The 24481-nt window shown below is 45.8% G+C and overlaps 1 protein-coding gene across 1 annotated transcript; it reads right to left on the bottom strand.

Moving 5' to 3' along the window:
- Positions 1–321: 321 nt before the first annotated feature.
- On the bottom strand, positions 322–20002 carry LOC130291362 (uncharacterized). The gene is made up of 11 exons (XM_056540042.1): positions 19784–20002; positions 18509–19665; positions 13763–13870; positions 9482–9556; positions 9295–9399; positions 8296–8433; positions 6295–6474; positions 5992–6204; positions 3426–3617; positions 2416–2509; positions 322–962 (listed from the first exon to the last, which is right to left on the bottom strand). The coding sequence occupies exons 2-10, from the start codon at positions 19661–19663 to the stop codon at positions 2417–2419; spliced, it is 2259 nt and encodes a 752-aa protein (XP_056396017.1). The 5' UTR covers positions 19664–19665; positions 19784–20002; the 3' UTR covers positions 322–962; position 2416.
- Positions 20003–24481: the final 4479 nt, after the last annotated feature.

The following is a 24481-nucleotide window of genomic DNA, read 5'->3' on the forward strand; positions in this document are numbered from 1 at the left end:
TGGTTTGGAGAACAGGTCTCCAGAACAAGTCTCTAATCTGGTTTGGAGAACAGGTCTCCAGAACAAGTCTCTAATCTGGTTTGGGGAACAGGTCTCCAGAAAGGTCTCCAGAACAAGTCTCTAATCTGGTTTGGAGAACAGGACTCCAGAAAGGTCTCCAGAACAAGTCTCTATTCTGGTTTGGAGAACAGGTCTCCAGAACAAGTCTCTAATCTGGTTTGGAGAACAGGACTCCAGAACAAGTCTCTAATCTGGTTTGGAGAACAGGTCTCTAGAAAGGTCTCCAGAACAAGTCTCTAATCTGGTTTGGAGAACAGGTCTCCAGAACAAGTCTCTAATCTGGTTTGGAGAACGAGAACAAATCTCCATAAAAATCTCCATAAAAAGAATCTGTCTTGGAGAACAGGTCTCCAGAATATAAGACTCTAAACTGGTTTGCCGATTATGTCTCCAAAAAGAGACGGGTCTTCCTAAGCCTTAATGAGACGTCCCAATGTATGCTGCCCGAGCTGTGACCCTGCAGGACATCCCATCAGTAGATCCGTCTCGAGCACCAATAAATCCCCCATTTCTTTCCCTCCCAATGTTGATGTATTGACCTGAAGTGAAGGAATCCAGTAGATGCCCATAATCCCTGAGGCGCCTCATACCGGACCTCAATCTTCTTCATCCATCTTCTAGAATTCCAAACCAATCTCCGATCCCGATCCCATCACTTACCATTCCCCACCTCACAATACTGAGAACGTCTGTCCAACCTCCCCGACCCCCAGACAATATTTTATCACCCGCTTCCTCCACAACTAGATCCCAAGTCTCTTTCCATGGACCAGTGATCTGAAGTCCAGGCCCGATGACCCCAAAACCCTTGTAGAAAAGATGATCCCGATTCTGCAGCTGGTAAACAATGTGTTAAATTTTACATGTTTCATCCCATCCGGAACGTAGAAAGAGGAGAAGATCTGGAAGAGAAGGCAGGAGAACATAATAAAGGAGGTGCCCTATAGCGCTCCCGTATCAGTGGAGTGGTTGGTGTCTATGGACTGTTTGCCCCGGCTGCCCGCTCATCTGTATAGAGCGTGCACTGCGGTGATGCCCCTCACTGGGTACGGGACAAAGAAAAAGCATCACTTAGGATCGCCATAGCAGAATTACGAATGCAGCTCAGGAGGGGTTTTGTAATATACACAGTCATGTGATTGTGTAAAGCTGTGATGTGTCACATGACGCCCCTCACTGGGTACGGGACAAAGAAAAAACATGACTTAAAGGGGTACTCCAATGGAAAACATATATTTTTTTTAAATTAACTACTGGTGCCAGAAAGTTAAAGAGATTTGTAAATTACTTCTATTAAAAAAAAATCTTTACTCTTCTGGTACTTTTTAGCAGCTGTATGCTACAGAGGAAATTATTTTCTTTTTGAATTTCTTTTTTGTCTTGTCCACAGTGCTCTCTGCTGACACCTCTGTCCGTGTCAGGAACTGTCCAGAGAAGCATAGGTTTGCTATAGGGGATTTTCTCCTGCTCTGGACAGTTCCTGATACAGACAGAGGTGTCAGCAGAGAGCACTGTGGACAAGACAAAAAAGAAATGCAAGAAAATAATTTCCTCTGTAGCATACAGCTGCTAAAAAGTACCAGAAGAGTAAAGATTTTTTTTTAATAGAAGTCATTTACAAATCTGTTTAACTTTCTGGCACCAGTTGATTTAAAAAATTAAAAATAAAGTTTTCCACTTGAGCACCCCTTTAAATCAACCGGTGCCAGAAAGTTAAACAGATTTGTAAATGACTTTAATAAAAAAAAATCTTTACCCTTCCAGTACTTTTTAGCAGCTGTATGCTACAGAGGAAATTCTTTTCTTGAATTTCTTTTTTGTCTTATCCACAGTGCTCTCTGCTGACACCTGATGCCCTTATCAGGAACTGTCCAGAGTAGGAGAAAATCCCCTATAGAAAACCTATGCTACTCGGGACAGTTCCTGACACGGACAGAGGTGTCAGCAGAGAGCACTGTGGACAAGACAAAAAAAATTCAATACATTTCCTCTGTAGAATACAGCTGCTAAAAAGTACTGGAAGGGTAAAGATTTTTTTTTAATAGAAGTCATTTACAAATCTGTTTAACTTTCTGGCACCGGAGTACCCCTTTAAGAGTCATTACCAGCAGAATTAAGAATGCAGCTCTAGAGGCGTTTTGAAATATACAGTCATGTGACACTATATAGCTGTGATGCGTCACGCCCCTCACTGGGTACGGGACTAAGAAAAAGCAGCCGTTACCAGCAGAATTAAGAATGCAGCTCAGGAGGAGTTTTGGAATATGACTTAAAACAAGTCCATAAATCCGTCACGTGTCACATGACCCCAGCACGCCCATCACATGCCCAGTCCTAAATAGCAGCCGCACTCACCTCACAGCGTGCCCCTCATCCCCCCTCCCTGGCTCAGTCGTTCTTGAAGCTTTTTGATCACGTGATCTCTGCTCTCGGCGTCTTGCAGTAGTTTCTAGAACGCGAGAAAAGAAAAAAAAAAGTTACGGAAGTTTTTTTTAATGAAAAGTTCTAATAGATCTTGTGTTGGCATTTTATTATTTTCAGGAACTCCGCTTGCTGTTAGTATAGGAGATTTTTTTTATTTTATTTTTTATTTTTTATAAACTGTACGAGCCTATTACTTCTCACAGCTGAGGTTTTGTTGCAATTGCATCCAGTGTACACAGTCGTAAGCTAAACGGCTCATGTTCCAGACTGATACACTGTAACGAAATCAGGATAGTAGAGGGATGTGTGTTGTTGGTACACTGACCTTGCCTAGAGCAGGGGCTTTCAAATTGCGGCCCTCCAGATGTTTCAAAACTACAACTCCCAGCATGCCCGGACAGCCAACGGCTGTCCGGGCATGCTGGGAGTTGTAGTTTTGCAACATATGACCGTCTGCCCACTTTACATAGTTGTCAGTTTATTCCACCTGATTTCCTTTTTTTTAAACCTGTACGAGCCAAATACGTCTCACAGCAGAGGTTTCGTTGCAATTGCATCCAGTGTAGACAATCCTCCGTCTGCTCGCACTCAAGACTGATACATTGTAACAAAATCAGGATAGTAGAGGGCTTTCTGTTGCAGTGGTCTCCAAACTGTGACCCTCCAGATGGAGCACAACTACAACTCCCAGCATGCCCGGACAGCCAAAGGCTGTCCGGGCATGCTGGGAGTTGTAGTTTTGCAACACCTGGCCGACCGTCCGTCCACATAACATAGCTGCCAGTTCATTTACTTGAAACTATTTCTCCCGATCTCCTTTATACACATGCATGCACAGGTCAGCTGAATGTGCATGCATTTTGAAACAAAACGGTGCAAAAAAATAAATAAATAAATAAAATAAAATAAAAATGGGTGGATCCTATTGATCCTGTGGTTACCTTGGTGTTCTGGTCCCGCTCCCTGGCAGCTTCTTGCAGTTGCAGCAGTCTGGCAGTGACTTGTTGCTGGCTGGCACTATGCCTCTTCTTCTCTTCTTGCAGCTCCCCCTCCTTGGCCCGCAGCGCCTCCCGCAGCATTTTCTGCTCCTGAGCGCCATCCTGCAGGCGTTTCTTACAATGCCGCAGCTGTTCCTAAAGTCGAAAGACGGAACATAGTGAATTACGAAATGGAAATACAGCAAAGAGGAAAAGAGGAACAAACAGCTGCAGTGTAAAGCATGGAGGAGAGAAAGCAGCAGATTATAGTTGTACCCTATCAGTTTTAGATTACAGTTGTACCCTATAAATTTTGGATTATAGTTGCACCCCATAAGTTTTGGATTACAGTTGTACCCCATAAGTTTTGGATTACAGTTGTACCCCATAAATTTTGGATTATAGTTGTACCCTTTAAATGTTGGATTACAGTTGTACCCTATACATTTTGGATTACAGTTGTACCCTATAAATGTTGGATTACAGTTGTACCCTATAAATGTTGGATTACAGTTGTACCCTATAAGTTTTTGATTATAGTTGTACCCCATAAATGTTGGATTAAAGTTGTACCCTATAAATGTTGGATTAAAGTTGTACCCTATAAATGTTGGATTACAGTTGTACCCTATAAATTTTGGATTACAGTTGTACCCCATAAATTTTGGACTATAGTTGTACCCTATACATTTTGGATTATAGTTGTGCCCTATACATTTTGGATTATAGTTGTACCCTATAAATGTTGGATTATAGTTGTATCCTAATGTACAAAGTAACTCTAGTCAGCTAACACATCACCCAAGGAATTGTGGGTAATTTCTTAAGAGTCAATTTTCCATAACAGGGATGTATGCAAAAATAACTAGATTCATTAGACTCAATGCTGCAACGGTGCAATGCAGACCTGGCATTTACATGGGGCTTCCTAACCGTGATGCATTGCAGCCGATCAGTACTTCTCTCCTGTATGGGGTTTTGTTACATTGTATTCCGGTCTCGTCTAGGAGGGTAGTGGGGCCTCCTGTTACCAAGTGATTTGGGGCCTGAGATCCCAGTGCCATGGAGTCTATAATACAATCACTGAATCGGCACAAATTCTATTAGAGACCATTCATGTGTGAAACACAGTCACAGATTCCAAGCTGTACCGCAACAGCACAGAGAGAGGAGAACCGGGGAGCAGTATTATAGTAGTTATATTCTTGTATATAGGGGCAGTATTACAGTAGTTATATTCTTGTATATAGGAGCAGTATTATAGTAGGTATATTCTTGTATATAGGAGCAGTATTATAGTGGTTATATTCTTGTATATAGGAGGAGTATTATATTAGTTATATTCTTTTATATAGGGGCAGTATTATAGTAGTTATATTCTTGTATATAGGAGCAGTATTATAGTAGTTATATTCTTGTATATAGGAACAGTATTATAGTAGTTATATTCTTGTATATAGGAGCAGTATTATTGTAGTTATATTCTTGTATATAGGGGGCAGTATTATAGTAGTTATATTCTTGTATATAGGGGGCAGTATTATAGTAGTTATATTCTTGTATATAGGAGCAGTATTATAGTAGTTATATTCTTGTATATAGGAGCAGTATTATAGTAGTTATATTCTTGTATATAGGAGCAGTATTATAGTAGTTATATTCTTGTATATAGGGGGCAGTATTATAGTAGTTATATTCTTGTATATAGGGGGGCAGTATTATAGTAGTTATATTCTTGTATATAGGAGCAGTATTATAGTAGTTATATTCTTGTATATAGGAGGAGTATTATAGTAGTTATATTCTTGTATATAGGAGGAGTACTATAGTAGTTATATTCTTGTATATAGGAGCAGTATTATAGTAGTTATATTCATGTATATAGGGGCAGTATTATAGTAGTTATATTCTTGTATATAGGAGCAGTATTATTGTAGTTATATTCTTGTATATAGGGGGCAGTATTATAGTAGTTATATTCTTGTATATAGGAGCAGTATTATAGTAGTTATATTCTTGTATATAGGAGCAGTACTATAGTAGTTATATTCTTGTATATAGGAGCAGTATTATAGTAGTTATATTCTTGTATATAGGAGGAGTATTATAGTAGATATATTCTTGTATATAGGAGCAGTATTATAGTAGTTATATGCTTGTATATAGGAGGCAGTATTATAGTAGTTATATTCTTGTATATAGGGGCAGTATTATAGTGGTTATATTGTTGTATATAGGAGCAGTATTATAGTAGTTATATTCTTGTATATAGGAGCAGTATTATAGTAATTATATTCTTGTATATAGGAGGCAGTATTATAGTAGTTATATTCTTGTATATAGGGGCAGTATTATAGTGGTTATATTGTTGTATATAGGAGCAGTATTATAGTAGTTATATTCTTTTATATAGGAGCAGTATTATAGTAGTTATATTCTTGTATATAGGAGCAGTATTATAGTAGTTATATTCGTGTATATAGGGGGCAGTATTATAGTAGTTCTGTTATTGTACATCCCTTCCACTCACCTGAATCAGTGTTTGGCTCTCATTGAGAGCGTTCAGTAGATCCTGGATGTCTCGCTGGTGCTGAACGCTCATCCGCTGAGTTTCGGCATGGGCCTGGGATAGCAGTCGTCCCTTCTCCTGTAGCTGGGATACTAGAGGATTAGGGGCAGACATACCAGGAATTGAGGTACTAAAGTTATCCAGTTCCTGGGATAAGAGAGAGTCTGCAAGGGCCTGCGGATTGAGATAGAGATATCTATGATGTGAGGATATGTCATGGATGATATTACATTAAATAAGGATTAATATACCGCACTCACTCACCTCAACATCTTGGTTGGTGCTGCTTAGGGCTCCTTGTACGGCAGCGATCAGGGCGTCCTTCTCCCGCAGAGCAGAGAGGCGCAGAGCATCCTGAGAGGCGGCAGAGCGATTGGCAGAGTCCAGTGCCACCTCCAGCCTTTGGATGGTGAAGTCTTTCTCTCCCAGGTAGTCGCGCAGAGCCTTGAAGATGGAGACCAAGACAGTGTAACACCTTCTGCACTAGGTCATTATACCATCATTAGAATACTTTCTTGAAAAGCCGGATGACAACCAATAATAGCGCCATTACAGCAATTACAAGTATTGTTACTGAGCTTTCCTAGATTCCTGAACAATAGAAACATCTAGGTATAAAGATGCCTAATGCATTACACATTGTTGGAAAAGCTGGTGAGAAATCCCAAATGAACATGGTGATTCCTAAAGAGCCCAGAGCTGTAAGGCAGGACCGCCCACCCCAGATCCATATGACCGCCCACCCCAGATCCATAGGACCACCCACCCCAGATCCATAGGACCACCCACCCGAGATCCATAGGACCAACCACCCCAGAGCTGTAAGGCAGGACCGCCCACCCCAGATCCATAGGACCATCCACCCCAGAGCTGTAAGGCAGGACCGCCCACCCCAGATCCATAGGACCACCCACCCCAGAGCTGTAAGGCAGGACCGCCCACCCCAGATCCATAGGACTACCCACCCCAGATCCATGGGACCGCCCCAGATCCATAGGACCACCCACCCCAGATCCATAGGACCACCCACCCCAGATCCATAGGACCGCCCACCCCAGAGCTGTAAGGCAGGACCGCCCACCCCAGATCCATAGGACCACCCACCCCAGAGATGTAAGGCAGGACCGCCCACCCCAGATCCATAGGACCGCCCACCCCAGATCCATAGGACCACCCACCCCAGAGCTGTAAGGCAGGACCGCCCACCCCAGATCCATAGGACCACCCACCCCAGAGATGTAAGGCCGGACCGCCCACCCCAGATCCATAGGACCGCCCACCCCAGATCCATGGGACCGCCCACCCCAGATCCATGGGACCGCCCACCCCAGATCCATGGGACCGCCCCAGATCCATGGGACCGCCCCAGATCCATAGGACCGCCCACCCCAGATCCATAGGACCGCCCACCCCAGATCCATAGGACCGCCCACCCCAGATCCATAGGACTACCCACCCCAGATCCATGGGACCGCCCCAGATCCATAGGACCACCCACCCCAGATCCATAGGACCACCCACCCCAGATCCATAGGACCGCCCACCCCAGAGCTGTAAGGCAGGACCGCCCACCCCAGATCCATAGGACCACCCACCCCAGAGATGTAAGGCAGGACCGCCCACCCCAGATCCATAGGACCGCCCACCCCAGATCCATAGGACCACCCACCCCAGAGCTGTAAGGCAGGACCGCCCACCCCAGATCCATAGGACCACCCACCCCAGAGATGTAAGGCCGGACCGCCCACCCCAGATCCATAGGACCGCCCACCCCAGATCCATGGGACCGCCCACCCCAGATCCATGGGACCGCCCACCCCAGATCCATGGGACCGCCCCAGATCCATGGGACCGCCCCAGATCCATAGGACCGCCCACCCCAGATCCATAGGACCGCCCACCCCAGATCCATAGGACCGCCCACCCCAGATCCATAGGACCGCCCACCCCAGATCCATAGGACCGCCCACCCCAGATCCATAGGACCGCCCACCCCAGATCCATAGGACCGCCCACCCCAGAGCTGTAAGGCAGGACCACCCACCCCAGATCCATAGGACCGCCCACCCCAGATCCATGGGACCGCCCACCCCAGATCCATGGGACCGCCCACCCCAGATCCATGGGACCGCCCACCCCAGATCCATGGGACCGCCCACCCCAGATCCATGGGACCGCCCACCCCAGATCCATAGGACCGCCCACCCCAGATCCATAGGACCGCCCACCCCAGATCCATAGGACCGCCCCCAAGCAAACACTCACTGTTATTGTATCCTGATTGTCACACAGAACCTTGGACAGTCGCGTGATGTCTTCCTCTCTCGCTTCTAACTCCTCCTGCAGACGCTTTACTTCTGCTTCTCTCTGGCGTTTGAGTAGAGCCAACTCCTCCCCTTCTCTCTGCTCAGACAAATCATAGGATCAGTACATTAGATAGTGTAATGTATGTACACAGTGACTCTACCAGCAGAATAGTGAGTACAGCTCTGGAGTATAATACAGGATAGAATCAGGATCAGTACAGGATAAGTAATGTAATGTATGTACACAGTGACCTCACCAGCAGAATAGTGAGTACAGCTCTGGAGTATAATACAGGATATAACTCAGGATCAGTACAGGATAAGTAATGTAATGTATGTAAACAGTGACCTCACCAGCAGAATAGTGAGTACAGCTCTGGAGTATAATACAGGATATAATCAGGATCAGTACAGGATAAGTAATGTAATGTATGTACACAGTGACCCTACCAGCAGAATAGTGAGTACAGCTCTGGAGTATAATACAGGATATAACTCAGGATCAGTACAGGATAAGTAATGTAATGTATGTACACAGTGACCTCACCAGCAGAATAGTGAGTACAGCTCTGGTGTATAATACAGGATATAACTCAGGATCAGTACAGGATAAGTAATGTAATGTATGTACACAGTGACCTCACCAGCAGAATAGTGAGTGCAGCTCTGGGGTATAATACAGGATATAACTCAGGATCAGTACAGAATAAGTAACGTAATGTATGTACACAGTGACCTCACCAGCAGAATAGTGAGTACAGCTCTGGTGTATAATATAGGATATAACTCAGGATCAGTACAGGATAAGTAACAATATAATTTCTCCCCTATCTTCTGAAGGAAACATTAACACAATTCTGCAGAACGCAGTGAGGACATTTCTGGTGGTTATTACCACAGTCTTCCTTCCTTTTCCTGCATTATATCATCATGTGTAATAGAGTTTCGGGGAAGTCACCTTGATCTGTTCTTCTCGGGCCTTCAACTTCTCCACAAAGTCTGTGATAAGTTCCCCCGATGGGTCACAGGCTACAGGCAGAGTCAGCAGGAGGGTCAGAGAGTCCTGAGGATACAGAGACAAGTGTCAGTGATCAGGATCGGCATTACCCTCCTCACCCAAAAACGAATCAGACCCGGTGACCTACCTGCAAGAATTCTTCCTTGAACTTGAGTTTCTTGATCAGATCTCGTATTAGTTCTTGCTGTTCTACCCCAAGGTCCTAGAAGGCAAAGGTGCATCTAAAGCAGTGGTCTCCAAAACTGTGGACCTCCAGCAGTCACAAAACTACAACTTCCAGAATGCCCAGACAGCCAACGGCTGGGAGTTCTAGTTTTCCAACATCTGGAGGTCCTTCTTACTTCTTAGAGACTTAAAGGGTTATTCCAGTATCAGAAAATAATGTATTAAAATAAAACTATCATCCCAAGATATATAACTTACTAATATAGTGATGTCACAAATTGTACTGGCTTCAGCATGTTTTTGCCTAATTCACCCTTGACAGGAAGTTGTGTAGTCCTATCCTTGTCAGTGTGTCAGCTCTGCGGCTCCATCCTCTCTCAACGCGTAAACCCCTGCTGTTTCAGTAGGCGTGGCTGAATATTTGCTCTCTAGCCCCACCCCCTGAGTGATGTCACCACCTTTGGGTGGCCCCTCCAGCCTACATCACCCTCTTCCTGTAATACATATCTTCATAGGAACATTTAAGGAAGAATGAGGTGTGTATACAGAATGTCACAGGTACTGGTCACTGGAAGCTCAACATGGCACCTAATGGCAAAGAAATCTCGGAAAATCTAAAAAGAAAAGAATAGTTGCTCTACATAAAGATGGCTTATGCAACAAAATGATTGCCAAGACCCTGAAACAGAGCTTCAGCATGAAAGGCAAAACCATACAGCGGTTTCACCGGACAGGTTCCACTAAGAATAGACTTTGCCATGGTTGACCAAAGAAGTTGAGTTCAGTGTCATATCCAGAGGTTGTTTTTGGAAAATAGATGTTTGAGTACCACCAGCAATGCTGCAGAGGTTGAAGGGGTGGGTAGGGGGTTGGGTCAGCCTGTCAGTGCTCAGACTGTAAGAAGATTCTACAGTGGTTCAAGACGCGTTTCAGGGCACATATAACATTGCACAACTACTGAAGAAGGGGTCATAATTGTTATAAGTACCCTGAAACGCGTCTAGAAAGATAATTATATACTAAAGAAGACGCAAAACTGTTATTTCAGAGTTTATACCACCTCGTGGGATATCAGCCCGGTGATTCTAGTGGATGCCGGTTTCGCTATCTTCTTCCACCTGTTCAGCTTACTGAGGCTGTGCCCCTGACGTCAGACGACACTGACATGAGGTCCCCGAACTTGCCGGTTTGAAGTTATACCAACCTGACACCGTGCGGCTTACATTGTGTCCTGTGCCTTCGGAACAGCCGCAGCAGCACTCAAGTCACAATATACGCTGACCTCTGACTTTTCCACCAATGGGGTGATCGTTGAACATCTAAGATTGCCGTCTGGTTGGTAAATATCTTTTTTGAATAGGTGGAAAGCTCTATGGGGGAAGATTTATCAAAGCCTGTGTAGAGGAAAAGTTGACCAGTTGCCCATAGCAACCAATCAGATCGCTGCTTTCAGTTTTCAGAGGCCTTTTTCAAAATGAAAGAAGCGATCTGATTGGTTGCTATGGGCAACTTTTCCTCTACACAGGTTTTGATAAATCTCTCCCTATATCACTATAGATTTGAATTCATCACAGACTTTGGGCTGACTTTCCTGGCATTGCACCAAACAGGACTTTATATTTGGTTCGGCAAACATATTTCGGACTACTGAATGCCGGACTGTGCAACTAACTATTGAACTGTACGGTTAATCCTTATGTGATAACCTGGGGGAGTAGGGTATATGGGGTGTAGCTGTGCGGTGACTAAAGGGTGTCTGGTTAACCCTTGCTATTCGTGATGCCAGGGTGAGGGCTCCTCTGTAATGCTTGTCCTACCGCCACCCTTCCCAAGAGCGATAGGGAGGTATAGAATAATGGAATGTCCACAACTGGAGAGTTTGCTGAAAACAGTTGGAACTTTACTGGAGATTTTATGCAAACTTCACAACAGGAACAGTCTTTATACATGCAAACTCTCTTGGAGATTGACAAAGGTTGGGACCTTAAGCAATTTTGAGTCTTTAGATTGATATGCGCTGTTCCATTGGATTTAGTTTCGGTCCAGTAGTCACGCTAGCTTTAGCGGGAATTAGTTTAGAACTCATGGTTTAGTTTCTGCTGAGGCCGGTAGGTTTTCAGGCCTAGCTTGTCTTTGAAAGTTGCGCAGATCCGTCCTGCTAGTCCGGCATCCACGAGAGCAGCAACCCAAGAGAGCGATAATTGGCTACAGCTCCCTTATATGGGCAGGGGCTGGACTAGAGCTAATTAGTCCAATACTGATGTCAATCACCTTCACATAGGATTATGGGTAACACGTGACCCAAGGACCTCCAAAAGGTCCTCTAAACATACCATAGAGGATTTCACCCAGTCACATGACCGAAGGTCCTGCGACACTAACAAGGTAAGTATACTATACATTATATTAAATATACATTATTAATAAATATGTACATGTAAAACATCACAGAATTATAGTAGAGGAGAGGCGACTAGGGGCTGTCCCACCTGGGGGGACACTACCTGAGCGTAGTTACTCTGACTTTGGGGACCACCACACAAGGTACGGTATGCAATACGGTACCGGGATACCACACATGTATCCAGTAGTGTGTATTTTGTATATGTGCTAGTCATTTTTATATTGTTATTCCTTCCACAAGGGCCCTGTGTTAGGATATACTAATATCATTTAGATATTTTAAATATATTAACCCCTTAAGGACTCAGTGTTTTACCACTTTGTAATGACATCAGTCATTTTACCCAAAAATCTACGGCGAAACAGGAAAAAAAATAATAATAATTGTGCCACTAAATTGAAGAAAAAATGAAACTTTGTAGCTTTTGGGGGCTTTTGTTTCTACGCAGTAAATTTTTGGGTAAAAATGACACCTTATCTTTATTCTGTAGGTCCATACGATTAAAATGATCCCCTACTTATATAGGTTTGATTTTGTCGTACTTCTGTATACGTTTAAAATTGTCATCTTCTGACCCCTATAACTTATTTTTTCCCCCCTGTGTACAGGGCGGTACGAGGGCTCAATTTTTGCGCCGGGATCTGAAGTTTTTAGCGGTACCATTTTTGTATTGATTGGACTTTTTGGTCGCTTTTTATAAATTTTTTCATGATATAGAAAGTGACCAAAAATACACTATTTTGGACTTTGGAACTTTTTTGCGCATACGCCATTGACAGTGTGGCTTAATTAACAAAATATTTTTATAATTCGGACATTTCCGCACGCGGCAATACTACACATTTTATTTACACATTTTTTTTTTTTTTATGGGAAAAGGGGGGTGATTCAAACTTTTTTGCAGTGTTATAGCTCCCTCTAGTGGCTATAGCACTGCACACACTGATCTTTTACTTTGATCATTGTTATCTCATAGGATAACATTGATCAATGATTCTGCCGCTTGACTGCTCATGCCTGGATCTCAGGCACTGAGCAGTCATTCGGCGATCGGTGATGCAGGAGGAAGGTGGGGACCCTTCTTGTGTCTGCCAGCTGTTTTGGGATGCCGCGATTTCATTGTGATGGTCCCAAACAGCCCACTGAGCTAGCCGGGAGTAGTTTACTTTCACTTTAGACACGGCGATCAATTTTGAACGCCGCGTCTAAAGGTTTAATAGCACACGGCGCCGCGATCAGTGTTAGAGGCTGGGCCTGACCCGCTATGACGCCGTGGCCCCGCGTTATAGAAAGGGAGTGGACTCAGGGCGTACAGGTATGCCCTGCATCCTTAAGGGGTTAATTTCATATTGGAAAGAAATGGAAGTCCAGCGCTGTATAATCAAAGCAGATCGTGTGGATTATTATAACAAGCACATAGTACACAGTAGCTGCATGATGGTAATGCGTTTCGGCCGGTGCCACCGGCCGAAACGCGTTAGCATCATGCATCTACTGTGTACTGCATCTACTGTGTAAAGCTAACCTCGTCTTGGACTATTATTGCCCTGCCTAACCTTGGGATAACGGTACTAGCGTTCGAGTGGTTAGCGGGAAAACTACGCCCTGGCATCACGAACACTTAGGGGTTAATAACACCTGCCCCTGGGCTACAACATCTGCCCCATACACCTCACCTTCATACCCCGTGGCTGGTGAAATCCAAATTTAACGGTTTAACAACACTTAACTAACCAAATACCCCAAACCTCCTCCACGTTCAAGTACTGACCACACAACACCATTAAAGTCATGAAATCTGTGATGGCGCCATTGGCCAACACCACCCTGAACCATTACCTGCTGTCCTGACAAGGTCCCACCGCTCTGAGCGGACTTCAGTTGGGTCTTCAGCCATTTTAAAGTCTCTCGGATATGGAGGGAACGAGAAGCTTGAACCTTGCAGACCTGGAAGACAATTGGGAGAGTAAAATGGAGTCAAACCATTTAAAACACAAATGTTCTACTTTATCCTAGAAAAAACGCCAAACCTGTACAAAGGCTGCACCTAATTTTAGGTCCCTATTGTATGGTCAGACATGAGCTGTAAAAGAGCTAAGATCACTTAGATGGATGATTCTTTACTGAGCCTATTACAAGGTTCTATGCAGGGCCGCATCAAGAGGGTGCTCTAGGCGGCTGCCTATTTTGTCTATAGGCAGCCGCCTAGAGCGCCCTCTTGATGGGGGCGCTGATCTGCCCACTGCAAGGAAGTTAGCAACCAGCCATCATCTGAAGCACCCACCAGCGCCGTATGACGTACCGGACTAAGGGAAGTAGGAAGCAGACAGCCCGGCCGACCGATCAGCTGTTGCGGAGCTCCGGGGGAACGTAGGAAGGTAAGTGAACGTTTGTTTTCTCTTTTTTGCAGCCCGGGCAGGATGGAATAGGAATAGTCCGCAGCGGACATCTCCTTTAAGGACCTTTGAGTTGTCACATGATAATGTGTTCACATGATGTGTTTGTTACCCAGAGAGCACCAGCTAACCAGGTGACCTGCAGCTTGACCTATGGGCTTCTGGCTCAGTCCCCCCTTTATAAGAGGGGCAGCTATTACAATCTCTCTCTTGATCCTGAGGCACAGTAAAGACCAGACGTCTCAGAGTCAGTGTCCAGCACATCTGGAGGCCTCAACCTAAATTACAGCCACAAGTCAGTAAGTCATCTCTGTCTGCTGTCACTACCTACAGTCAACTCAAGCCTATTATAGTCAGCGTGGCTGTCCTAAAGTCTGTCAAAGTCACTACAAGTCCCAGCAATCTGTAAGGTCCTTCTGTGTTACTGGCCACCTCTCTGGGATCCCGGCCTAGCTGTAAAGTCTATATCCATCTGTCTACCTTAGTAAAGCTACCGTTAACCCTTACCTGGTCTTGGACTATTATTGCCCTGCCTAATCTTGGGATAGCGGTACTACCATTCAGGTGGTTACTGTGAAAACCACGCCCTGGCGTCACGAACATTTAGGGGTTAATAACATCTTCCCCTGGGCTCCAACATCTGCCCCATACACCTCACATCGCACCCCGAGACACCACAGGTGCATGCACTCATTTTAGTTCCTTCAAAAAATAACGGTTGAATAAGAGACGTTAAAATGTAACATTCAAGTCTATGGGTGACGGATGTTCATAACTGACATCCATTAGTGGCCGTTATTTTAACGTCCGTTCTGATCCGGTTTTTGTACTGAGCATGCTCAGTACAGCATCACAACCAGGAAGTCACATGGAAATAAAAAAATGGACATAAAATAACGGACTATAACGGGTGATAACGGATGGCGCGTGTCCGTTATTTTGACAGAATGTCCGTCAAAATTAGTCATCAGTTATCATCCGTTGTACTCAGTTATTTCATCCATTTTTTCATGACCCGTGTCAGAATGAAGGAACATGACGGTAGTGGGAAAAGGGCCTAAATCCCCATGAGGTGTCCGCAAGAGTATGTGGTGAAAGGGGTACTCCACTGGGAAACATGTTTTTTTATTTTTAAATCAACTGGTGCCAGAAAGTTAAATCAGATTTGTAAATTACTTCTATAAAAAAATAAAATAAAATCTTAATCCTTCCAGTACTTATCATCAGCTGCTGTTATGATCCACAGGAAGTTCTTTTCTTTTTGAATTTCCTTTCTGTTTGACCACAGTGCTCTCTGCTGACACCTCTGTCCATGTCAGGAACTGTCTAGAGCAGGAGAGGTTTTCTATGGGGATTTGCTCCTACTCTGGACAGTTCCTGACATGAACAGAGGCGTCAGCAGAGAGCACTGTGGTCAGGCAGAGAGGAAATTCAAAAAGAAAAGAGCTTCCTGTGGATCAGAACAGCAGCTGATAAGTACTGGAAGGATTAAGATTTTTTTAATAGAAGTAATTTACAAATCTGTTTAACTTTCTGACACCAGTTGATTTAAAAAAAATAAAATAAAAGTTTTCCAGTGGAGTACCCCTTTAAGAGGAACGTCATCGCCAAATTCTACTCTCTTATCCAGACAGGCCAGATTTGACATAGAGGGTTAATTTGTCGTCATCTTTTTTTGCTGAAGACGACTCAGATTAGGTTGCACAAGCTCTACATATGATTGGTTGGTTGGTGGGTTGGTTGTTTGGGTAGGGCATTGGAGGAGCCTGAAATGTAGACACCTCCACATGGTGTCACTTGATACACTACATCAGTGTTTTACAAGCAGGGTGCCTCCAGCTGTTACAAAACCACAACTTCCGGCATGGTTACAGTGTGTCACTCCAGTAGTAAGGTGGGGCGTGTGAAAGGGCGGAGCCAATGGACAGGGTCAAGGGGCGGCAAAGTACGTTTTCGCCTAGGGTGGCAAAAATCCTTGCACCAGCCCTGGGTCTATGACAGTGGTCCCCAAACTGTGGCCCTCCAGATGTTGCAAAACTACAACTCCCAGCATGCCTGGACAGCCGTTGGCCGTTTTCCAACATCTGGAGGGCCACAGTTTGGGGACCACTGGTCTATGATGTCAGGAGGGTCTCACAAATGATGGCTGGATCGGTCTGGCAGCTCATTGCTGCCATCTTTGGTGAGTCCCACATCCCTTATTACACAGGAAGATGTGCGGCCAACGAAAGACGATGGTTTTTAGCACAAAAACAAATTCAGCCTATATTTACGTTGATCACTGGACCTATTACATAAAGCAGTGTTTTTCAAACCAGGGTGCCTCCAGCTGTTGCAAAACTACAACTCCCAGCATGCCCAGACAGCCGTTGGCTGTCTGGGCATGCTGGGAGTTGTAGTTTTGCAACAGCTGGAGGCACCCTGGTTGGGAAACACTGCACTACATCATGAAGTAGGTGAGAAGCTGCAGAATTCAAGGCACATTTCCCCATGTAAAACATGAAGCTCGTAATGGAGACAGAAGATATTGGGGGAGATTTTCTCTGTGTAGAGGAAGAATGGCGCAGTTGCCCCTAGAAACCAATCAGATCGCTTCTTTCATTTTTAAAAAAGGCCTCTGACTAAAAGCGATCTGATTGGTTGCTATAGGCAACTATTCCACTTTTCATCTGCAAAGGTTTTGATCACTCTCCCCCATTGTTTGTTCGGAACCAAATTGTGCATGCGAGTTGCCCTTATAGAAAGGAAACTTTTGTTGGGCATTTGATCCGAGAAAAAAAAAAAAATAAATAAAAGTAAAAAATAAATAAAAAAAGTGTGAGAAAACAAGCCACCCTAGCGCACAGTGCTGCATTATTGTAGGGTCACACGGGAGCGAATCCGCAGCATATTTGACGCTGCGGATGTGCTGGCAACAGTGACGGAGCCATGGCAGAGCGAGCTCCCCGCTGCTGCCGTAGCTCTGTGTGTCCACTCATGACTGCCGGGCAATCGAACGGCCACACAGAGCTATTAGGAGCTCGCTCTGCCGCAGCTCTGTGACTGTCGGCAGCACATCCGCAGCGTCAAATATGCTGCGGATGCGCTCCCGTGTGACCCAACTCTTGTAGTAATTTTGCATAAATGTGATGCAGTTTAACATAAAACTAACATAACTCCGCACAAGTAGGCCCCGTTCACACTACGGAATTGCCACGGAATTCCGCGGTGTGAACTTTAACATTAGTGTGGACGGGTCTCCGCGAGACCCGTTCACACTGCGGAATTTCAGCGGCGGACATTTCCGCCGCTGAAAGTGTTCCGCGCAAAGAAAGAACATGTTCATTCTTTGCGCGGATTCCGCGAGTGGACCATAGCTGTCAATGGTGACGGCTCAGTGCCCCGCGGCCCTAGCGCCGAAGCACCTTCGGCGGCGGCCGCCAGGCAGAATCTCCGCTCGCGGAATTCAGCCGCGAGAACTCCGTAGTGTAAACGGGGCCGTAGAGTTTCTTGAAATGCCTCATACTCCGTAATACCACACAGGAGTCAATCCAACTATACGATTGGCCAGACAATGAACATGCTCATAGTCATTACTATCAAGCAACCAAAATATTTGCCAAAATTTCTCAGCACATTTCCATTCTCTACACACTTCCTAGAATTCTTGTAGCCCTGATTCACCGCTGGTGTCATGCCTGGTTGTGTACCTTATGTAAGTATATATATATATATATATATATATATATGATGTAGATAGAACAGCTCTTAAATGCCTTTTCCCTTAGTCACCGCCTCCCGATGCATTTACGTGCTGGGTAACAAACATATCGTTACCTCCATCTGTCAAATGCCACCTTCAACGTAACAATTATCAAGGATGATCACACATCACCTGGGCATGCGGCCATGACACCCATGTAATTCGGCAGATTATAATGTGCCATGCGGGGTGGGGTGGGAGCTGCCATTGTGTTGGAGGATACCTGATGAGCAGGTTGTCTTAGATAATGTTTTTACAGTCTTGGCACATCTTATCTGTATTGTGTTATGAGGTGCAGCCATAGTTGGGCAGATATCTGAAGAACATAGTTGGCAAAACATCTGCACATCCTTGAACGTCTTTGTGCCACCACCATGATCTCACCTGCGGTACCGTTTCTATAAGACCTGTTTATATTCAAACATACATCATGATACTATCACATACCTCAGGACCAACTCCCATGTAGGCATCCATGTCTCCTTCTGGTTCTTCCACCCTTGGCCTCTCGTAGTGGTCTTCTTCTATAGACCGGTCCTCATTTTCTGCTCTTGCCCTTTGGTGACCCCTGACAGGTATCTTGCTCCTTGTTGGTGTTTTCACTGGACTGTACTTTATTTCCTTCAAGCTTTTCAATACTTCTCCCATCAAGTGTTTCGGTAACGGAGATGACGGCTGAGGAGAGGAGGCCAATTGAGACTTTGGTTCCCAAAACACTCCACCGTCAACTTCTTCACCCGTCAACGAAAGGGAATCCAACGAAGAGGCGGATAAGGACATGAGGGAGCCCTTACTGCTGGTGCTGTCTCCATCAAAACTTCCCAAAGATTTGCTCCTTATAAGAAAGGTGCCGTCATCCGATGACCTGCTGTGCTTTCTTCGAGGGACAGTGCATACAGACTCATAATTGGCATCCGAAACTCTCCAGGAGGAACACGAATGACACTTCTCGCCTTTGACGCAGCGCGAGCAGCCCCTGTGGTGCTCATCCCACCAGCTCTCGTTCTGCCACAACGAGCGGTCTTGTTCTAGAAGTTGTTGGTAGGGTTTAGAATGGGTTCCAGAAGACAAAGAACCCAAAGAACCACGGAAGGACCCTGGACGCTCAGTAAAAGGAGAAGTTGCACGTGAGTTTTGGTATCCTGGAGAGAGGGAATTGTTTCGAGACTTATTGTAGCCGGGAGAACGGAGATCGTTGTAAGAACCCTGATAGGCACTACGTTCTGGGAGATGTCTATGGTACTCAGGTAGCGGAAGGCCCCAGGCTTTGGCATATAGAGTACGTAAGGTAAACGAAAGCTTTTCCTTCTCTGTCACCAGGCGAGTTGACCTTTGCTCATACAACTCCCGCATACGAGACAACACCTGGTCATAGCGGTGGAAGACATTAAGCGAGTGGCAGCACTTTCCGCAGAGGAACTCCGCATCTTCCGGCCTTCCCTTTCCTTTGCCGGATCTAGGCGGCGATCCGGGTGGGTTGCGAAGGACAGGAGTCCCTACCGCTTCGGTGAATAAGGCAGGGAGGGATCCAGAGCCTCCGAAAAGCCACTTTCGGCGTGATCCACGAAGAGGAGAAGAACAGAGGCGGCAAAGCTCAGACATATCTGGAGGAGAGAGAGGAAAACAAATTCAGTACCGAAAATAAAAGAAACTTTTTTTTTTTTTTTAAAGTTTTCAAAAACTACTTTCTATCTCCGACTTCTCCTCTCCATTTGACGTTACCCACTCCTCGCGGGTCTGCGGTGTGAATATGTTCTTTTATACATGTCCGTCCACGTTTACACAGAACTGACTCATCTGTCACAACACTCTGCAGGAAGGGAATGCCAGGAGGCCAGCGTGGGATTACCGGCTTATTCCAGCACTTTCCCCTAAAGCTTTGTCCCTTCTCCACCCTGAGTGAATAACATAGTGCGGTGACCCCCAGGAGGTTGTCACCACGAATCCATTCACCTTTCCTCTAATACAAGACCCCACCACCCCCTGTCATTCCTCTACAGCTGCTCTGATCAGTCCCCTGCCAACCAGCAAGTCCCCGTCACCACCACCCCACCGCCGCCGTCACCACCCACCTTGGCTGTCACTGGCCCCTGGGTCTCCTTCCACGTGCAGAACTAATCAAGGGCCGCTCTGGAACTTCTATGTCTCCATGGCCGGCTGGTCGCCCGAATTCAGTCTTCAGGAGCAGAAGAGGGGCCCTCCTCTGCCAACTCACCTCTCCTTCCCGGTAACTCCCAAGAGGGCGGAGTGGAGGTGTGCACCAGGTTCTTACCTGAGCTGCTTTAACCCTTCCAGGGCAGAGACACTTGAAAAAAAAAAAAGTTTTTTATTTTATTTTTTTTAAATGTTTGCTACAACGTATTCAACTCGCCCATAGGAAACATAGTGACAAACCTAGAGAATAGAAAATATTTGCAGTGAGACCAGGTCCCTACCTGAGCTGCCTTAACCCTTCCAGGGCAGAGAGACGTTCAAAACAAAAGTTTTTGTGGATTTTTTTTTTGTTTTAATTTTTAAAGTTTGCTACAAGGTATCAACTCACCTCTACTTCGGAGACATAGTAAGGGACCTAGCGAATGGAAAATATTTGCAGCAAAACCTTCCTGGCATTTGAAGGGTTAAAGGGCAGCTTTGTGAGATTATTCTGAGAACAGCTCTTCTAATCCCTGAGGGGATCTCTAGTGAGGGAAAAGCTCTGTGACAGAGTACGGCCACCCTGAGTGCACTACAGGTCTCAGCATGTCACGTTGAGGACGCAGAGATAATACTGTGCATCGCTTTAAGGACTTTGCTCCTGCCGGGGGGGGGGGGACAGAGGAGAGGAGAGGGTTAACAGGACATGCAAATGAGGGCTTAGCCATAAATGGTCGCTTTTGCAGATTATGGGTCTGTTAACACTTTCATTTCTAGGACTGACTGTAGCAGCATGCTGGGTCTCTGGCAGTTTGGGGGTTAATGCTCTGATACTCAGGGGCTCTCTAGCTGTTGCAAAACTACAACTCCCAGCATGTCCTGACAGCTTTCAGCCACCTGTGACTCTCCAACTGCTGCAAAACTACAACTCCCAGCATGCCCTGACAGCTTTCAGCCACCTGTGACTCTGCAGCTGCTGCAAAACTACAACTCCCAGCATGCCCTGACAGCTTTCAGCCACCTGTGAGTCTGCAGCTGTTGCAAAACTACAACTCCCAGCATGCCCTGACAGCTCTCAGCCACCTGTGAGTCTGCAGCTGTTGCAAAACTACAACTCCCAGCATGCCCTGACAGCTTTCAGCCACCTGTGACTCTCCAACTGCTGCAAAACTACAACTCCCAGCATGCCCTGACAGCTTTTAGCAACCTATGACTCTCCAACTGTTGCAAAACTACAACTCCCAGCATGCCCTGACAGCTTTCAGCCACCTGTGAATCTGCAGCTGTTGCAAAACTACAACTCCCAGCATGCCCTGACAGCCGAAGGCTGTCAGGGCATGCTGGGAGTTGTAGTTTTGCAACAGCTGGTGAGCCGCCGGTTACGAAACGCTAGTCTATATGCTTGTCTCTACAAGGGTTAACAACATGTGAAGTTACTTAAACTTGGTACAATCCTGCCACCCCTCTCCAGAATGTTGGTTCGCTCTGTTTACAGATATCTATCATAGGGTGGGTGCCACCTACCTCTACAGGTGGGAAGACTTAGGCCACACCCACTTTTAAAAAGACAGTACACAGCTAAAAGAGTCTTGGTAATCATAGGCGGTTTTGTGCTATTTTAACCCCTATCTTTTCTAGATTCACGACAGGCCTCTCTGACTACAGACAAACCTCCATATTTGGAGAGATTTTACAAAACCTGTGCGGAGGAAAAGTTGACCAGTTGGCCATAGCAACCAATCAGATCGCTTATTTTGTTTTTATAAAGGCCCCTGAAAAATGAAAGCAGCGATCTTATTGGTTGCTATGGGCAACTGGTCAACTTTTCCTCTGCACAGGTTTTATGAAATCTCCTCCATTGTGTAGCAAGACTATCCATTCAAGAATCCAGGAAAGCTGGGTGAGCTTTGGACACAGTGGGTTATCCAGGAATAGGAAAAACAGAGCTAATTTCTTACAAAAAACAGCACCACCCCTGTCCTCAGGTTGTGTGTGGTATCACAACTTGGCTTTATTTGCTTCAATTGAACTGAGCTGCAATACTGCACACAACCTGAGGACAAGTGGGGCGCTGTTTGTTTGTTTGTTTTGGAGCAGAACGGACCCTGGACAGGCTGGAAGACAACGTCATTGTGAACCTAGCCTGATAAAACACTTGTTTTGGGAAAAGACAAAAACACATAGGGGGAGATTTATCGAAACCTGTCCAGAGAAAAAGCTGCCCAGTTGCCCATAGCAACCAATCAGATCGCTTCTTTCATTTTTAACAAGGCCTCTGCAAAATGAAAGAAGCGATCTGATTGGTTGCTATGGGCAACTGGGCCACTTTTCCTCCGGACAGGTCTTGATAAATCTCCACCATAAAGCATGACAGAAAGCGCTGCAGTTTTTGGCTACGGTCCCACAAAGGACTAGCGCAGCGTATTTCACTCTGTGTGTTTGCTCAGTACGTAACGCTGCGTTAGCCCCACATGGGACCGTAGCCTTTGAAACACAAAAACCAAAAAAGTGTTCGTGTGTGAATAAAGCCTGGGGGTTATTCACATGGGCGGATCCGCCGACAATGGACCCTACAGTGCTGCCTCCTCTGTGCCTGCTCATAGTGGCAATCCGCCGCTACAAGCAGGCACGCTGAGATGTACGACTCGTTGCACGCATGCGCAGCGTACTCGCACACATTGCGGCTGCTCTCGGCCTAGCTCAGGGAGTAGAAGGAGTGGCCGCGACGTGAGCAAGTACACTGCGCATGCGCACGGCGAATCGCACATCATGGCGTGTCTGCTTGGAACAGAGGACTGACGCTATGAGCAGACACAGAGGAGGCAGCACTGTAGGGTCCATTTTCGCTGGATCCATCAGAGTGAATGAGCCCTAAGGGTACGTTCAGACGAGCCAATTTTCGCACCGGATTTCACTGCGGATCCGCCGCTGAAGGACCTCTGTATTCTGCCTTTCCACGTGCCTGCTCGGAGTAGCAATAGGCCGCTACGTGCAGACAGACTCAAACGATGTGCAAGTTGCCCACATACTCGCAGATTGCGGCAGCTCCCCCTGCTCAATGAGCTAGGCCGAGAGCTGCCACGATGGGCGAGTATACTGCGCATGCGCACGGCGACTCGCAGTGTGTCTGCTCATAGCGGCGTATTGCCGCTCCAAGCAGGCACATGTAAAGGCAGAATACAGAGGTCCTTCAGCGGCGGATCCACAACGTACAATAAGCTGTAAATCCGCTTGTCTGAAAGTACCCTAAGGCTATGGAATGCCCCACCCAAAATTTCTGTGCAGAATCCGCAGAAAGAATAGACATGTCTGGGGGAGATTCATCAAAAGTTGCCCAGTTGCCCATAGCAACCAATCAAATCGCTTCTTTCATTTTTCAGAGGCCTTGTTAAAAATGAAAGAAGCAATCTGATTGGTTGCTCCGGTCCGGTGAAAACCTTTTCTCTTTTAAATCAACTGGTGGCAGGAAGTTAAACATATTTGTAAATGACTTCTATTAAAAAATCTTAATCCTTCCTGTACTTATTAGCTGCTGAATACTACAGAGGAAATTCTTTTCTTTTTGGAATGCTCTCTGCTGACATTATAATAATAATAATAACGCCTTATTTATTGTTGTCCTTAGTGGAATTTGAACCCAAGTCCCCAGCACTGCTAACCAATGAGCCACCATGCTGCCCTTATATATTATATTATATATTACATCTGCTATGCATCTGCTATGCATGGTTGCTAAAATGGACAGAGATGTCAGCAGAGAGCACTGTGCTCGTGATGTCATCAGTGTTCCAAAAAGAAAGGAATTTCCTCTGTAGCATTCAGCAGCTAATAAGTACTGGAAGGATTAAGATTTTTTAATAGAAGTAATTTATAAATATGTTTAACTTTCTGCCACCAGTTGATTTAAAAGAAAAAAGGTTTTCACCGGAGTACCCCTTTAAAGGAAAAGTATTGTGGACAAAAACTTATCCCCTATCCGCAGAATAAGGGATAAGTTTTAGATCACGGAGGGTCCGAGCGGTGGCCCCCCCCCCCCCACACGATCTCCTGCATGGAGCCCCGGGTCTCTTCCACAGTGACGCGTCACGACCCCTTCATATAGCTCTATGGGAGAGCCATTCGGCAATCTTCAGCTCCCCCATAGAACTATATAGAGGGGTTGTGGCGGCCCCCGCTTTGGGCAGGGGTGGTGACGGGCCGCTGTGGAGGAGAGCTGGGGCTCCATACAGGAGATCACTGGGGGGCCCCAGCGCTCGAACCCCCATGTCCATACTTCTTATTTAAAGG

This window comes from Hyla sarda, chromosome 9 (genome assembly GCF_029499605.1).
Source record: "Hyla sarda isolate aHylSar1 chromosome 9, aHylSar1.hap1, whole genome shotgun sequence".
Classification (NCBI taxonomy): domain Eukaryota; kingdom Metazoa; phylum Chordata; class Amphibia; order Anura; family Hylidae; genus Hyla; species Hyla sarda.